General features: G+C 45.5%; 1 protein-coding gene across 1 annotated transcript in view; it reads left to right on the top strand.

Moving 5' to 3' along the window:
- Positions 1-5,757: 5,757 nt before the first annotated feature.
- The window catches only part of DCAF1 (DDB1 and CUL4 associated factor 1), a 53,408-nt gene continuing 40,769 nt past the window's right edge, over positions 5,758-18,396 (top strand). Inside the window, exons 1-5 of the mRNA XM_083795751.1 lie at positions 5,758-5,914; positions 10,374-10,491; positions 14,916-14,992; positions 15,723-15,796; positions 16,769-16,882. Of these exons, the coding sequence (XP_083651877.1) occupies positions 10,382-10,491; positions 14,916-14,992; positions 15,723-15,796; positions 16,769-16,882 (375 nt within the window). The 5' untranslated portion in view covers positions 5,758-5,914; positions 10,374-10,381. The remainder of the gene's footprint in view (positions 5,915-10,373; positions 10,492-14,915; positions 14,993-15,722; positions 15,797-16,768; positions 16,883-18,396) is intronic.

Raw genomic sequence — 18,396 nt, 5'->3', positions numbered from 1 at the left:
TAAGTGTATCTAATCACTTCATCCTATCCTTTTAACTTGTCATTGGGCTAAAGCAGTGTTTCCATCCAAGACTGCACATAAGATTACTGTCCAAGCACTGTATTAATTGTAGTATTGGATTACAACGAGCATACAAACATTACATTAAGCACAAACATACATCGGGCTTGAATTGTAAAATAAGGTAGTAAAGGGAAAATTCTTGTCAGTGCTATGAAAGGAGTCGTGCTGGTGGTCTGATAGGCCCAACAGTTCTGAAGGATCTTTTCCTCTGAATAAGACTTTAAGCAGAAAGAATACAGAGGGGGAAGAAAATTTAAAAAATAATAATAAATTGTCTATTCTTCTCAGTGGGGAATGCCAAAGCTATTCCTCCAAAATACCCCTGCTTCATAATTCCTTGCATTTTACCACAGTTTAGCAATCCTATTACAGCAGGTACACCTCACAGATGGCAATGTGGCCTGCAGTAAGGTGCCACTTCTTAGGTGATGACAGTGTTCCTGAGAGCCAGGTTTGAGTGGTGCCCTGCAAACTATGTTTGACTATGACTCGCTATGTTGTGGCAGGTTTATTAGCAGGCTGTGAATGATGCACACCAACAGCCCATTTTACTGCTGAGCATTTGCGTGTTTACATGCTGGAGTGTATCGTTCACTGCCTGCTCAGATACTCAGCTCCAGAAGCAGAGAACATGTTTGGATATTTTTCTGCTTAGCATCTGCCAGTTCTGGCTTTAGAATAAGGATAAGGATCTGCATCCCAGAGGAATAGATGGCTATATAAAATCCCTTCGCTCATATAAATGGAACTAAATGCTCAAAACGAAGCTCCCCAAAGAGCAAAGCCCATGAGTATGTCTCTGCAATTGCTAACACAATACAGAGTGCCCTGTGAGGCAGTGGCATTTTTCTCCTTTGTGGGTTGGCACCTGGTTGAATTCCTACAAATTTACCTCTTTTCCCTCCCCCTTCCACCCCAAGTGCATCTTCAAGCACTTCTGTTTTGTTCATGCAAATAAATGTATGAAGTTTTGTTCTTGCTGTATACCCTCCCTGTGGGCTAGGATTTTGAAGCAGCTGGAGGAGAGACAAGACAGCATTGTCTGTGCAAGGTGGGTGCGGGGGAGAGGAAGAGGGAGAGGAAGAGCCCTGGGGCCAGGGTCGCCATCCTGGCCTGGAATTTTGAGTTCAGCAGCAGAACTGGCACCTTATGAAGTCACCCAAGATCCTTTGGGTTGGTGGCTGTTAACGTCCTGCACCAGGCCTGCCTGTGTCTCCAAGGTAGGTGGGCTTGGTGGTGCTCAGTGCTTCAGTAAGCTGCCCTGAGACATCCCTGTCCTGCTGGCAGCATTTCTGGGGCCACGGAGTCAGGGCAGCATGAAGAGAGGTATTGGCAGAGGAATTTAGTCCTTTTGGCTGAAAAACACAAACTGCTTCATGGGAGAGGGAAACTTAAGGCAAGTGTCTTGGGTAAGTCACAGAACAAGGTCCTGCAGCCTGTCCCTCTTTGTAGCTTTACATTACCTCCCTTCAGCTGATAATTTTTTGGACTTTAAAGTCTGTTAAATACTCTCTGCTGCTAGGGCAGCTTCAGGGCTTCTTTATATGTGTGATTGAATTTAGGTGTGAGTTGAGTGATCGGTGGTCCAGGTCCAAACGTATCAGTAGCAGTTGCAGTGGTGCCGAGGCCGTGTGGCTGCTGGGAGCTGATAGCTGGTAGAGCTCTGAGAGCTGCAAACACGACCACTGTGAAACTACAGATTAGGGTTACCACATATTGCAGAACATCACAAACATTCCATCACTAAGACCCTCGGTGATAAAACAACTAATGAATATTAACAACATTAACATGCATCTACAGTGCCTGTATGTGCTGTAGCCCATCTTCACCGATTTGCTTATTGTTTCTGCATGCATCAAAACTATCACATACAGACACCTCACCCAGTTACCTCTTGTAGAGAGGTCATGGAGAAAAGAGGGCAGATATAGAACCTGCACTTAAGGCTTGATAATCTCTCTTTAGAGGAGAACAAACAAACAAACAAAAAGCTCTCCCTCCTCTTAAAAGGATAGTTGTCTTAAAAACATCCTTTTCCCTGGTTTTCTTTAGTCTTTGCTAGTCAGCTGCTGTTGTTACGATTAATCCCAAAGATCCCTATTGCTGCAATGTATCAGGAGGAATTCGTTTATATTCCCAGTGTGTGTCTTGCAGGCATCTCATGGTATTCTGTGTATAATCTTTTCTTCCTTCTTTCAGTATGAAGAGTGTTCTTTGCTGATTGAGTGACTGCTTCCTACAGTAACAAAAGAGATAAAAAAGAAAAACTCTTGTAAAACCACAAAAACGAGCAAGGGATTTCATACGGTGCCTGAAATGAACATTTAATTCATTCTCAGTTGGAGTTTACTCAGACAACTACATATGCTATTGCCTTAATGCCACTTTCTTCATATTTACTATCCCTTTCTTTATGTTCTCCCTTTCATATCTTGTGCACATGGTTTATCTTTGCACTTCCACTCTCCGAATGTTTTTTTCCTCACTGCTGGATCACGGGTGCATATAGTCATCTCTTTGGGCAATATAGAGCCCGCACAACACAGGGCACAGCAACAACCCCACCTTACAGTGATTTGGGGGAGAGGAGAGGTCTGAATATCTGCCTGAAGCTGCTAGATGACCATGAGAATCTGTGGATAAAGCTCTCAGCAAGACTCTGCCCGGTGCCGGGTCCCATGCGGCGTTACGACAACACGGTTGGGATTGTGGCAGCGCATGACCCCTTACTTCCCCCAACAGTGGTCAGTCTGTATTATTTAACTTTCCTGTAGGCTCCTAGCTTGGGAACACAGGTGTGCTGCCATTCAGATGCTTAACTAGGCAGTTATGTGCTCATGGCATCAGACTGTCAGGATGGATTTGGCACTGGCCTGTTCGGAAGAAAGCTGTTTGCCTGCTCATTGCTCATTAGTATCAGTGCTGATGAACAATATTTTGCATTTCTGTGTTCACAGATACAGACCTGTTTTCTCTGGGCTAAATTCTCAGCCAAACCATTGCTCAGGTGGAAGCTGACTGGTGAGCTTGTGTCTGCATTGCTGAAACCATATAAACACTCTGAGAGCCTGAGGTGCCTGATGGCAAGTCCTGAGGACCCTGCGAGCACCCAGGAGAGCTAGCAGAGCTGGCCATGTCCTCGGTGATTTCGGCAGTGAACTGCTTCTACTGGCCTACAGTAGCACAGCAATGCACAATGGTAGCTGGGCTTCTGCCAAAACGTAGATCTCTCCCCAGCTCCTCCTCATAAATACCTTGGGTTTAGCTTGTGTTGCTGTGTTAGCTCCAGCTCAAAGAAAATTCTCTATCTGGGAAGCAGAGAAGCTTGATCTGCTGCAAGAAACTTCTCTTTGCTTAGCCTCCTCTGCTAGAGAGAAAACCCAAATGCTTGCTCTCAGCACACAGGTGCAGGCTCAGCTCTCAAAAGAGGCAGTATTTGCATCCCCTAGAACAGCTTCCAGCTCTGCTGCCCCCTGTATTTCTTCTTCGCACTCCGCGTATGAGCTGGGCTCCCCTGCCTTGCCTCCTGTCGCTTGGAAATGGCAAAGGAGACCAGGCAGAACTTGAATGAATGGACAAATTTTGTACGCACTTTTACATTTTATTTCTCCACCCTGTTGTTGGACGTTTTTGCTCAATGTGTGTGCGCACGAGTGTCTTTTTCTAAGCACGTCAGGCCAAGTTAATTGCTTGTTAATTTGTGTTTTGGGTTGTTTTGCTCTCTTTCCCATCTTCCCAAGACGCTGGTCTGGTGTGATGATGCCGGTGTGCCACCTAGTGACTGGACTCTTGTCGTCTTCTCTACAAGTCTGCAACTCCTGTTGCACAACATCTAGCACGGACATTTGGGCCCCATTTGCCCATGTCACCTGCACTGCAGGCAACCTGTGGCAATGTCTGCAACCCCTCCGCTGTGCTCAGTCTGTCCTGGCAGAGAAGTCCCTCTGCACTGCTTTTCTCTACTCGACCTCACTTTCTGTCTCTTTTCTCTCATCCTTGTTCATATAGGCAAGGAACAGGGGCAGACCATTTGCTGATGATGTTTTGCTTGCCAGCTTGCAGATATTCATGGCCATAATCTAATCCTTCAACCAATATATTTTGCATGTAAAAATGTAGCATTAGTATATAGATAGCAAACAAGTGCTCCTGGAGAGTTTGGACAGTGTGTAAAGCCCCTGGGGCACGAGGGATATTTTTGCAGATGCAGACTGCGGCAGCTCTGCATCACCCCTCATAAAACAACCCCTGAACTATCCAGGGAGATAAAGGCTGGCAGAGTGATAGATGGTACCAAGGCTGGAGCTGAGGCTTCCTGGGAGAGCTTTGTGTCTGCTGCTCACTCACCATGGGCCCACGGGCACTGCAGGTGAGTGCCAGGGTGCAAGGGAGGAGAGCACTCTCCAGCAGAGCACATCATGGTTGAACTGACCTCCACTGCACTCCTGGAAAATGTCCTCCATTTGCTGGTGCAGGTCCCCAGACGTCTGACCTCCCGCCTGATTCACGTAGTCCCCTGCCTGGGGCATGGGAGTTGCAGAGAAACACCCTGGTTTACGAGCATCTTCGCAGGGCAGGTCCAAACCCTCTCAGCAGTTTGGTTCCTGGCACTGTGCTCGTCTCCACATGCTGCCAGGGAATGAACTGGGTGCTGTGTGCAGTTGCAGCAGCAGTGTGATACACACAAGTGCTGAGAAAGGTCTGAACTCTGTTACTGGTGTTACTACTCACCTGCCGTGAGCCACGAAGCAAAATTACCCTGTAGAGGTTGGTGATGGCTGTTGGCTGCTAAGTCAGTAACTACTTAACAGCAGCGTTGACTGCTAAGTCAGTAACTATTCTCTCAGCTATGCTATAGCAGAAACTGAATTGCAAGTAGAAACACGTTAATGAGCAAACTGACTCCCACAAGCAGGTAACTGCAATTAATAAAGGTGAAGTGCAGGAAGTCAATAAATTTAGTCAGTATAGATCTGTGTTGGAGGTCAAGGTGGGCGATTAACTCTCCTGAAAGCCTTGTCTTTTGCTTGTTGAGCAGCCACAGGTTGGGAGTCTCTCCAAATGTTATAACCTTCCTGATCACAAAGCTGGTTCTCACCCTCGGAATAAAGGTCTGAGCAGGCAGGAAGGTGAAGCTGCCGCCTGGAGGCTCGGGCTGGGGCTCTCTGCCAGCAGCTGGGAGCGGGTGAGGCATCTCAGCCACACGTTTCTGCCCTTAGCTGCACTTGAGGTGTGCTGTGAGCTCTGGCAACACGGCTTGTGTCTTTCTGGCTTCTCTTGCCAGTGTTGTTCCTCCTCTGATTCAGCAATCAGCCCTCAAGTCTAGAAGCTTATTACAACCTGGCGAGGTGGTTTTATCCTCTGCTTACACGTTGCTGATCTTCTCGCAGTATCGTGAGGTGGTCTGAAGTATGACAGTGATGGAGAGATGAGAAGCAATTGTTTTGTCCAAGGAAGTTCGAGCTTTGGTTCAGCCTCTAGTTGTTGTGGCCATCAGCTGATGGTTCTATGGGAGCACGTTATCCGTCCGCCTGGGGAGCCCTTGCGGGGCCGCAAACTACAACTCCCAGCCTCCTCCGCGGCGCCGCTGCTGGCGGGGCGCACGCGCGGAGGCCCTCACGCCGCGCGAACTCCGTTTCCCGTGAGGCCTCCGCGCGAGGCCTCGGCGTCTCCCTCGCCCTCCCTCCCCCCCCCCGCTCCCCGCGCCGCCGCCGTGACGCGCCCCGCGCGGTGACGCGCAAAGCGTGTGCCCGCCACAGCAGTCGCGGCCGCCGCGGGGTGCGCGGGGCCGAGCGCAGGGGCCGGGGGCAGCGGCGGCGGCGGCGGCGACCCGGGGGGCGTCGGGCAGGTAGGGGGCGGCGGCGGCGGGGCGGACGGGGCCGGGCCGGGCCAAACGGGGCCGGGCCGGGCCGGGCCAAGTGGAGCCGGGCCGGGCCAAACGGGGCCGGCCTGGCCTGTGGCCGCGGCCTCCGGGCCGGGCCGGGCCGGGCCGGGCCAGGAGGGGGTGCCTGACGGAATGAGGGGGAGTGGGGGGGAGGGGGCTCGGCTCGGCGCGGTGCCTCCTGCCCGCACGGCCCGGTATGGCCCGGCCCGGCCCGGCCCCTTGGCCCCCAGCGCCGCGGGCCGGGCCCTCGCGTCCCCCCCCGGCCGTCGTGCCGGGCGGCGGGCAGCAGGGGGCGGCTCCTGAGCCTCGTGCCTGCCCCGGCACATCGGGCACGGCCTGCTGTGAGGGCGGAGGGCCGGCACGGCCCGGGGCTTGGTGGCTTTCCCTGGCCTCGGAGGTGTTGTAGCCCTAAAGGCTCTTGCACCGGTGCGCGTTCTCTGGAGAAACGTTGAGAGCAGCGTGAGGGCTGTGTCCTGTGATAGCAGCCAGCCGGGAGCTCGCCGGGTGTTAAAGGGGGAGGCTGAACAAATGGGGACTTCCCCCAGAGCTTCCCTCAGGTGCAGTAAGGAAACGGGACTTCTGTTCCTCATAGGTGGGGAAGATTGGGGTGGATTGGGGCCGGTTCCCTTCCGCGGATTGGGGCCGGTTCCCTTCCGCGAGTGAACTTGAGCGTTGACAGCTCAGTACGCTTCAGCCTTAACTTTGGCATGGTTGTTTCAGACTCAACAAGTTGAGGCAAATAGCTGACTTGCACCTCATCTGTTTAAAGAATAACTGTAATTAGTAGAAGAGAATTTTTTTTTTTGAAGAATTCTTCGCGTTAAAGAACAAACACAGACAGAACATACAGATTTGCTGATTCGCTTGCTGTGCGTTTAATTAGGTTCCTATTGCTGAGTTCGTAATTTTCCCATATGGGGTTATATTGATTACATTAGATTTCCCATCTATATTGTTTCCTTCACTGTACTTCAACTTGTATTTAGATAGCATATGGAACTTGATTATTTAAGCTACGTCAAACTATAGTTATTAGAATTTGAGTTGGCTTTATATGTGCGGGTGTACAAATCCTCTTGTAATTTTTGTCTACACATAAACTCAAATGTGCACTCGTTCGGCGAAGATGATTAAAATTGATTTTTTTTTCCTAAGTTAGTGTTCTTGGTTTTGCTATGTGACTCTTATTTGACTCTTATTTTCCATTTAAATCAAGACATGGATTTTCAGCTTGTTTCCCAAGTAACCAAGTTGTTTGTAGACTTTCAGACTTAACAAATAAATCTATTGTCACCTAAGAAGTTGGACACTTAAAAATGCTTATCCGTACTGAAGTCTGTTCAGAACCTTATAACCCTTTTCATGAGCACGACACGATCAATAAGTGAATGACAGGTGGTGTTCCTGTGGTCAGCGTGAGGAACAAAAGGGTGAAGCTGAACTGCTTGATCCGTACCGAGCCCTTATCGAGGTCTGCGGTCAGAGGCCGCTGGGAGCCGTATTCCTGAGTTGTGTAGAGGTGTCTGATCAAGGTGTCCGAGGCTTCACGTCAGTGCTTCTGAGCCTCAGTAACACTTTATCCTTTTTTCTCTTTTCTGTCAAGCTTTTACATCTTCATTCAGAAGAGTTAAATGTTCCCAAAAACGCTGCTGTGATACTGGAATGCTAACTAGTGTTTGGCATTAAAGCAGCGCCGCGTGCTGCTCTGTGCGCTGACAGAGGTGTGTGGATTTTCAGTGGAAGTGTTCACAGTGAGTCACTGCCAAGGTTGTAAATGTTTGTCCTTTGTCCAAGTCAAATCCCTTGAGTAACTTCTTGGTTTTGTTTGTACCAGTTCTATTGGATCTAAATATGATGTTTTGTCAGTAGTAGTTTTAGGAAAAATAAAACATCCCAACCACTGGCTTATTGGATAATGTAATTGAAATTTGTAGTAGAGTGTGATTTTTCAAAACTTTTTTTTTTTTTTTTTTTTAAATCCTGGATTTGAGTCCGTCCCTGTTCTCCTAGTTCCTGGAAAGCAGTTTAAGGTTGCGTGAGTTCAGCAGCTTGTCCAGGGGAAGCAGAACTCCCCAGCAGGCCGTCCTGGCCAGCAGGCTGGGGACATCTGTGACATTTAGCGGTCAGTTCGTACCATTGGTGGTCTTGTCCTTTCTGCAGGGTTCTTCACTTTGGTTTAAGATGGCATTCTTGAAAGAAGTGAGCGCAGCAGGAGTCGCTTTGATTCTTGTATCTCAAAAGGCATTTACCTGCCATAATATTCCACCCGTATATATTTTACAGCTCCCGTGGAATTGGGTGCTCCTGAGGTAGGTTTCTGTCGTTGCCGCTCTTTGCAGCGCCACTTGGAGAAGTCAGATCTGTTTGGGTACGCCGGGAGGGGTAAAGCCTTGGGAAGAGGTGAGGTGCCTGGGAGAGGCACCTCCTTCCGCTGCCGCGTGCCCGTGTGGAGGGCGGCAGGTCTGTGCTTCAGCTTTATTGCAGGGAACGGCTGTGTATCAACACGGGCTGTCTGGACACAGGGTGTGCTTTAAGTGAGGCGATGCTGCGGGCTGCAGGGATACCCAGCGTCGTCCCGTCCTGTCGCGTGGCTGCGGTAGCACCGTGTGTCCCAGGGGGCAAGGCGAGCATTTCCCCGATCTTCCTGGCTGGAGCTTCGGTCACCTGTTGCTGGTATTGCTAAAGCAGAGCTTCTCGCTTTCTAGCTGGAGCAATTAAGAGTTGTTAGGGGGAGTAAGCTGTTCTGCAGGTTGCAGAAGAGCCTGTACCGGCCTTATGCAAGCTCTGGGGGTCACAGGGCGTCTTTCTCTGCATGCCTCGGGTATAGAATGAAGGTGGAGATGCCTGGAGTGGTTGAATGCAGTTACCGGTACAGCGCTTGCGTTCTGAAACTCAGATGTTTTTTCTGTGATACTTCAAAGCTGAGAAATGCTGCTGGCAAGTGTTGTTGCGTTGATGAAAAAAGGTACGGACCTTCCTGAGCTGGGAATAGCTTCCCTTGTCGGAGGCGTTGCGTTGTCTGTGTGTGCACGGTCTCAGCATGTTTTGTTGCCTGCATTCAGGGACTGCTTTTGCCAGGGCAACTTATGCATGCGCATCAAATTTCCCAGTCTAATTCTATGGTGAACAAATAGTGAATTCTCTAGATAAGATTGTAATGACTTATCACTCAGAAAACATCACCTTTCTTTATGAGTAGGTGTTTTTTTTGTTTTGTTAGCATACGCTCATTTTAAGTAGTACTTATTAAAGCGGTGTACTTCGGACTCTGTCTTACCGTTGCGGGGTTATTCTCATAGTCTTTGGGTTGATGATTTTGGCACAGTTTGTGCCCATTTTGACTCCAGCTGGGTGGCCTTCCCTTGGAGGCTCACACGAGCTGAGCAGCTGCGGTACGTTCCTGCGGAAGCACCTGTGGGACGGGAGGCAGAGCCGCAGGGAGCTCGCCTGTTCCCTGGGTGAGCAGAGGCTGTCAGCGAATTAGAGGTATCCAGCTCTCAGTTGATCGTGGGGAGCCCTTTCAGAATGAACCTGCTGCAGTTGTGCATGTAACTATGAACTGTGGCTGTCTCTTCTTTGGCTGATTCCTGAATACATATTTCAGGGGTTTATGCATATGTGACTGCCCCAAAAATGGCCTATCTGTATTTAACGAGGTTTTAGAAAGTTCCTTCTCTGCATCAGTTGTGACGAATGGATATTTAATCTTGCAACAGATAGATGTTGGCCATGTTACAGCTAATGAAATGCTTGAATGCTTAAGGGCATGGCATTGTTTTGAGACAGATTGTGTTCTAGTTTGATCTGTTGATGTGTCAGTGATAAAAAAAAAAAATCTACTAGAAGAAAAGTTGACACCTGGAAATTTAGCGGCTTAAACAGAACCCAGAGTGAGAGCTCCCTTCGTGAGATGGTGCCTTCGCAAGTCACTTGGTGCTTTCACTGCTGTCCAGAGGGTGCTGGCCTGCGGGCCACATAACCTGCAGTCACGGCACCAACCATAACTTGCTGGCCTAGCTTTGCTGTTTCATGAATAAATCTCAAGCACGAGCACGGGCCTAACTCAGGCCTCCCCGTGGAGGTAGGGTTGATCAGCTTCAGCACTGGGCGCGTGGTGAGGCGTGCGTGCTTCCCTCGTGGTCAGGGTTGGTGTGCACCAGTTAAGACTTGTGTTCAGTGTGCACGCATTCTTTATTCTTCAGGCAAAGCACCAAAAGGAAACTTCCAGCTTTTCAGGTGAAGTTCAGCGCTTTTTTGGCACTTAGTCTTCTCTTCCTCACTCCTTGTTGCTGAATATTTACTTGCCTCTTCCAAGTGGCTTTTAATCTTTGATTTAGATTATTTCAGCGAATGTAGTAAAATTGTGTGGGATTTCTTGCTCATCTTCCTGCTTATTTTGTTGTTGTTTCTTCTGCCGCCTTAGGCTAAGCCATGACTTCAGGATCTGGTCATGTGGACTCCAAGGCTGAGCTCACTACTTTGCTGGAGCAATGGGAGAAAGAACACGGCAGTGGGCAAGACATGGTCCCTATTCTCACCAGGTGAGTTCCATTACGTAAATTCCTAAATCTGAATATCAGAAGTTACTGGAGAGCAGCTTTTACCATGTTTTTACTTGAAGTTTTTACATACCCGATAAACTGTTGGTAATTAACTTTCTTTGGCCAGTAAGTTGAACTATGACTTCAGTATTTAATTTTACATATGATTTTGTTAAGAATTTGATATTGCAAAGATCTTACACAGTCTGCTTCTAAAACATGAATTTAGTTCTCTGAGTTAATAAAAGTCTGGGGAATCATTAAATGGATGAAATAACTTCAGTATGTGCACCTGCAACTTGTGAAATGTTGATCGAAACAAATCTACAAGAATGTTGTTTCTTCCGAGCGGTGGTATGGGGTTTGCGATGGAGCTGACATTGGTCAGTTTATGTGAGAGAGACCGGTAACACCATTCGTTAGAAGGCAACTTCTGCTACCAGAGGAACACTCAAAATGTCAGTTGTATTTGTAGTTTCCCAAGCCAGACCTCTCTGGGATAAACTGATAACATCCTTACTACAACTGGAGATCCACAGAAGTTCCACCCAACTCCTCCTCACCGCTCTGCCCTCAGAGCTGTAGCCTGCCTAGTCCCCGCAGCAGGACTTCCTGTGCTTACTGGCCCGTGGGGAATGATCCAGGTTTCGGTACCGCACTGCTCTGCGGTGTTGGGATGGACATTTTAGTGCACAGATCCTGGGCTGGCGTTGGATGGAAATAGCAGAAATCTGCTGGAGCTTCTTTGCACAGATCTATGTCGTTCCTCACCTTGTGGTCATATCTTGTTCTTTTTACTGTATTTTAAAAATAGCAGCACGGAAGAGGAAGATGAGCAGCAAAAAGATGATCCTAAACACTGTGTAGGTCTCCTAAAAATCAAGACACATTTCGGTGTTTCTTTGTGTATTGCTATCTGATTTATGTCTTGAAGGAAACATATGTGACACATCCAGGCTTTTTGTTGCAGGCATGAGCACCAGAAACTTAATATATTCTAAGAAATATGAATTCAGCATGTATTTTCTTCCATTGATAGCGGTCTGGCACTCCTTACTCCCTCAGCTCCTTGAGTTCCCTACATTATTTATGCCCAAACAAATCTGATAGTTCTCCTTTGGTTCTTCAGGGTTTACGTGCAGCAGGCAGAGTGACTATGGATGGTAAGAGCTGGGGTATTTTGGCTTTAGTGGAGGTAACGCAGATTTGTTTAAGGTAGATCACAAGGGGATTGCAGTGCTTCAGGTGTCAGTGGAAGCTGTCTGTCTGTTTGGAGTCCTGGGTTTTAGATATGGCATATGTTTAAAAAGAATTTGCTGGAAGAGGTGCTAGGGATCCTCCCCAGCTGGAACTGACGTTAGCTGGTGTCTGGAGGCACAGCGGTGTTCTTGCATGTTGGTTTAGACTTACGGCAGAGGAAGCTGTGGTCGTGCTTGTTGGTGAGTGACTTTTTTCTACTTCCTTCTGAACTAGTTAGAAGAAAAACTTCCCTGTGTGGACGGGGGCCTGTTCAAATGTGATTCTGAGGCAGCATATGTGAGAGTGCAGCAGTGTGTGTTTGGACAGGAACAGGAGCACTGTGGGTCATAGGCCACAGGTGAATTGTTGCTTCTAAATAAGCTAGTTTTCTGGATTAACAAACTCGTGTGTCAATCAAAGAAATTGCTTGGGAAGCAGTGTCAGCAAACAGCAGGTTTTTCAACAAAATAAAGATACTTCTCAAAAAATTGTGAATTGAAACAATCCTGCAAGAGCCATGGTTCGTAGGGTGGGCACAAGTCATGTTGAACTGTACTGGAGAGTCCTGGGGGTTGGATCCTTCCCAGCATCCCAAGAGCCCCTTACATAAAGGGACTGACTCAGCAGCTCAACATCGTATGTTCTGGCTTCACTTCCACAACCCAAGTTTGGGACGTAGTGTGCTACAGTCTGGGATTGTGGAGCATCTTTTGTTGTTTGTAGCCTGTTGTAAAGGCACAGGTTGGTCGTTGGTGCCAAATGATGGCGCAGAGCAGCATTAGGGCTCTTTATGTTGTGCCATTTACATCAGCAGGAGTGTTGCAAAGTTTGTGTACTTCTGTCTACCACTGCCCCTTCTTTCTTCACCCCCAAGTTGAGCCTTATGTTTGTGGCAAGTGAAGATGAGGATCTGACAGTTTTCAAAGACTATCTGCGAAGACGGTTGTAAAGGGTTTGGCAAAAAATTGAAAAAGCCAAAAGCAGGAGCGAAGACCACTTACTGCCTGCAGAACCTAGATCTTGTCTGCAGGTTCAAGTGGGTAGAGAGCCAATATTTTATCAAGTGAATAAGGGAAATCTTGAAACCTGAGTGAAAGCCCAGTGTTTTTGTGAATTGTTTTTTGTTAAAGCCCTGTGTGTCAAGTGCCTCTTTTTAAGAGGTGGGAATGAGCTTTGTTGGTTTGTCAGTCCTGGAATGATAGGAGAGTTGAATAAGCTGTTGATCTAGACAGATTCATCCAAGTCACTTTACAGTTACTCTTTGTGTGCTAGAAAGGTATTATATGTGAGCTTAATCTTACTTGTTTTCTCTTTGAAAGTCAATTTAAAAGAGGCAGTGCTTTATTTTGATCAAATGATTGTGCCTAATTGTCTCAACAAACAAACACCCTGTAATCAGTGATTCGTGTGCCTGTTCTGTCTAGGCTGTGATAATGTTGTCATCCCTGGAACCGCTCAGCAGCTTCAGCTGGCACGCTGCTTGGCTGCCTACCTAAACAGGACGGACTGATGAGAATGTTAAGCTCACTTTCTGTGCTGCTTGTCAGTCCTTTCTGGCACACGTTCAGCATGCTGATTATCGCCTGAAAAGACCTAACAAATCTAGGATTCGGGTTCCCGACTCCCAGCTGTCTGTCAGCAGGTACCCCTCAAGCTATTAGTTCCCATGGAAAAAAAAAGAGGAGCTGGAAGCGGAGTATTTAAGTAACCAGCTTTTGCCAGAAATCCGTGAGAGCTCGAGCTGTGCCACCTGTTAGCAAGGGATGCAATTTGCATCTCTTCACATTCAGGCTTACTGAAAGTAAATATTAGAACCACACAGGATAAACAGTTTGAAAGTTAATTGTTGTATCAGAGACAAGCAAGGAAGTTCTGTGCTCATCCCCAATAAGCTAATTTGGTGTTCCTGCAGTCTGCGCAGGCTTTGTAACATCTTCTGGCAAGTCAGTGTAGTTCACAGAGGCGTGGATTTGAGTGTGTTTTTGTCTCCAATTGATCCTGGCATCACAAGATATTTTTCTGGAAAGTAACAAGAATGAAACAGAAGTCAGTGGCCTTCTGTAAGTGAGATCCCCTGTGAAAGATGAATATTTTTCCAGGGATTGCTGCAGTATTCCAGTAATTTTCTGTCCTCTATTAAAAAAAAACAAAAACAAAAACAACACTGTCTTTAGGTCACTAGCCTGGAGGTGCTAAGACCTTGATGTAAGGTCTCACCTCTGTGCAGCCTGTGAGTTCTGCACCCATCTTTAGACCTCAGCGGAGGGGAGGGAATCAGGTTCTATATTGAGGAAATCAGACTAATTTGCTCATGTTTTTTGAATGCTGCTCTTTATTTCACCTCAAACTGCTTGTATTTCTGCTTTAACACTTCTTGGAGAAAGATGGTAGAGGACTGTGGGATTATTGCTTTACTATTAGATAATCTCCCTCTTCTTGATTTTGCTTAAATAAGGAAATGAATTACTTTTTATTGCTCATTCTAAGTGAATTGGAGCATGGGATTCTGGTAGACAGGACCATTTAATGTATTTTGAAGGTCTATGAATAGGAAACTGGATGAGTTTCTCCTTGCACTATCCTTAGTGGTAACTGACATGCCAAAAGATTGAGCTTGTAGCTGAAGGGGTAAGCTTAACAGAGATTACATAATACTACATTAAATATTTTATTATTACACATTTCTATTAAAAATTAATAGATACGAATGGCAACATAAGTAGTTCAAGTGGGTGCCTCTACGCAGTCCAAATAGGAAAGAGGACTGAATCACCCGTTCAGGAGTTACCCTACTGCAAGAGAGGGACCGTGATGGTGAGAAGTTCTACTTGGGCCCCTTAGTTCTTGTAGCTCTTCACAGTAAGTGTTGTAGAACATCAGTGTGACTCTGACATGGGTAAATAAAAGATACTGGTTCCTCCAGAGCATCATGCTTGTGCATCACTGGGATGTTGACATTGGTTCAGCATGTTTTGGAGGGTTGGTGAAGAATAAAATACTAGAGGCAAGTCTCTTTTTCTCACCCTTCTGAGTGGACAGTGAAATCCCCTGGTAACACCAAACGCCATTCAAATGGAAGTTGATGAGCTGTTTGAAAACACTTTGACAAAGAGGCTAACATGAGGATCTGTGTGCTGGAACAAGACAGAGCGGATTAGGTTCATTGCATGTTGTTCCTTCTGTAGGATGTCCGAGCTGATTGAGAAGGAGACTGAAGAGTACCGCAAAGGGGATCCAGACCCATTTGATGACCGACACCCGGGTAAGACATTCTGAACGGTTTTGGCAGCACTAGCACAGTATCAGCTGGTACCTAGTTATTTGTATTTAAAAGTAAGCAAAATCTAGCTTGAATGTGTCTACTGCTGATCAAGGTCTGATAACTGCTTCTTCACTGAGTCTGTTCTGTAGTGCTGATAGCTGGCATCTTTTGATGTTTGCTGCAATATTTTGGGACCCTGGGTAGAGTTTTGGAAGGGTATTTCAGGGGTTAACTTATGAAATAAGGGTACAGTTGTGTTAGCAAGTTGTAGTTAGTTTGATGTACTGGGTGTGAGATAGAGAGGACTGTCTCAGATTAGCTTGAATTTGTTGTTCAATAAGCGCTTTGCAGTAGTTTCATGTAGCTTCTGATGCTTTTTATGTTGTTACCCTTAATTTGTGGGTTGTCTTTTGGGGTTGTGTGTGTGTGACTTATTAGCATGTTACTGAGACAGTTTGATGTTTGTATCTTCACTGTCTATAAAACTAACAATGCAACACTGTTGGACCACTTCGATGTGTTGTGCTTTGACCAGTAGACGTTTTGAGGAGGTAATGCCTACAATAAAAAATGTTAACTTGGTTAATAATTTATGACTTCTTCTATCATTTTCTTTCTGAGAAAGGTCCTGCTGACTAGAATATTCCACAATCAGTTTGAAGACAGTAGTTTAGTAATGATCTCGAAGTCCCAAAGCAGATAGATAAGTCTTTTCCTGCTTCTTCTACAGGTCGAGCAGACCCTGAGTGCATGTTAGGTCACTTACTAAGGATACTTTTCAAGAATGATGATTTCATGAATGCGGTAGGTTTGCTCTGAGAACTGCCTCTGCCAGGTGTTCTCGACACCTTATGTTTTTTGTTTACTTTGTGCTAGTTGATGTCAGTATTTGTGCCTGTTTAATATTAATTTTACTGGTGGTGGGACTATTTCTTCCATAGCAGTGGCTTTTAAAGTGTGTTTAAACACAACTTGCTTGCTACTGTTGAAGTGACCCAAGGAAACGGGAGTTCATGAGCTGTTCAGGAGTACCGAAATGTGCATAGTAACAATTGAATTAGTTCTTCTCAAGGTTTATCAATCTCTTTAAAGAAAGTTTTAAAAGCATAATTAATTTGTGTAATGCAAAGTAATACCACTAATTCCAGTGCCTTGTCTCCAAACACTTGGAAATGCTGGACTGCCTGTAAGAGCAGCTTATATCAGCTCTAGGGGGCTCAGGCAGAGGATTTAGAGGCAAGTCTGTCTTTCCTCTTGTGCTGCTATATTCTAATGTGAGTTAATAGCTAGAACTTCTGTTGCCCTCACCTCAGTGCAAGCACCTGTATCAGTACTGGTTTCTGTAAGGGTTCTGCCAGGTTGCTTGCATGTAGCCTTCTGCCTTAAACTGTGAGTGATAAGCAAACATAGATGTCATTAAAGATGTGTATTTTTGATATTTTTAATTTTTAATTTTTTTTCAGCTATTAGCTTTGCATATTTACACTGTTATTGAACTATAACTTTTTTAGGCATTAGTCTTTACAAATCACTTCAAGATAGGTATTTAGTCAGTGAACAGCAGATTAGAGGGGAATTCTGTTTGTCAGGGGAATTATTTCAACTTTGGAAGCACTGAAGAGACCAGGTTAACGGGTTAGTCATTTGTAGATTCAGGGCTTACATACTGGCACTTCTTACTCTATCATTTTGCTGATGTGGGAGTTTGCAAGGACTTCACTGCACTGGTTTTGGTCAGTTGAATTTCAAACCAATGCTCTTCCTGGTCTTCTCTAGCTAGTGAATGCTTATGTGATGACAAGCAGAGAACCTCCGTTAAACACTGCTGCCTGTCGGCTTCTTCTGGATATCATGCCAGGACTGGAAACTGCTGTCGTCTTTCAGGAAAAGGTATTGTTTACACTGATGCTTGGTTTATAAACTCGGTGTATTATGTACTCCAACAGTTCCTCCCACAGGAGAAACCAGTAAAAAGGAACATTGAAATCCTATCTCTGAGAGACAATCTGTTTAGCCTTAGTAATGGGTTGGGGCTTTTTGATGACGGCTTGTTCAGCTGATCAGATCTTGGGTATTCCGCAGCTTGTAAGTTCAAATAGGACTGGTTAAAACAGCAGATTAATGTTATGGGAAGTCTTGTACTTTGAATTGTTTTGTAGGCCTATGAATGGAGCAGGCTATATAGAATGTTAAGACCTGCTGGTAGGACTCTCGCCAGGTAATTCAGAACTACAGCAGAGCAATAGCATTATTCGAGCTAAATGATAAACAAGTCATACTTTAACTAAGCAGTCTAAAATCCACATGCTTCATGGGGATTATCTGGAATTGCAATGGACAGCTGAATCAGACTTCTGTATGTTGGCAAGTGTGGTTTTTGAAGGAATGCACAAGGAGTTGAAAGTGAAGAGGAAGTAGATTTCACTCCTGAGCCCCGTTTTCTTCATCTGTAAAACTAGCATAGTATTTTTCTGAAGTTTGAAAATCAGATAATGCTTTATATCAAAGTTCCAAATGAGTTTCTTTGCTATTAGAAATACGAATGTGAACTCTAAGACACAGTAAAAGGAAGGAATAATGAGCTCCCTTTCTGAAGGAGTGAATTTAATTTAATGTGGTCTTTGTGGTCTGCCCAAAGGCTAAGGCTTTGAGACTTTGAGGCAAAAAAAGTTAAAATAATAGATTCCTTATTTGTGGAGAATATAGTTTTTTCTTGAGACACAAACCGTGTAAACTGAAATTAAATTTTAAAGTTAAGTTTCGCACTTAGGGGCTTTTCTTTTCACTAGAGAATATATAGTTCTATTCTGCTTTTTTGGGTTCCTGTATGTAGGAGGCTTTAGGTCAGATAACAAATCACTATTTGAAGAGTGTATTATTCTGGTCATAAAGAGGCCCTCTAGCGGCCAATGGCTTTCACATCTCATTGATTTTTTTGTTAATGACATAAGAGCAATTTAATAATAATGCAATTTTAATCAAATATAGAACAGGCAACTCTTTCAAAATCTGTACGCTGATAGGTCTCATTGAAATTTGTGTCTATTCATTATTTTTAAACATTTATTGTATTGTACCCACGGCCCAGATTTATGCTCAACACTTCATTAGCGTGACATGAATCTTATGATATGATGTTTCAAAATCAGATAGTAATTTGGAGGAAAACATGTTTCATTCTAACACATAGTCTTTTAATTGCCTGTTTTAACTTTAATTAACACTCACTCAGCCTTGTTAAGAAAAATTGTGTGGTAGACTGTGTTCAAACACTGAGTTTCGCTGTTAAAAATATAAACAATATTTAACATGATTTTCATATATATGGATTGTTATAATTGCATGCATTCCTTTCTTCTCCAACCGTTACGGGTTTATGACTGAGGATTTTTTTTTTTTTGGTG

Source organism: Anser anser, assembly GCF_964211835.1.
Source record: "Anser anser genome assembly, chromosome: 12".
Classification (NCBI taxonomy): domain Eukaryota; kingdom Metazoa; phylum Chordata; class Aves; order Anseriformes; family Anatidae; genus Anser; species Anser anser.
This window is presented reverse-complemented; position numbering and strand designations above follow the sequence as displayed.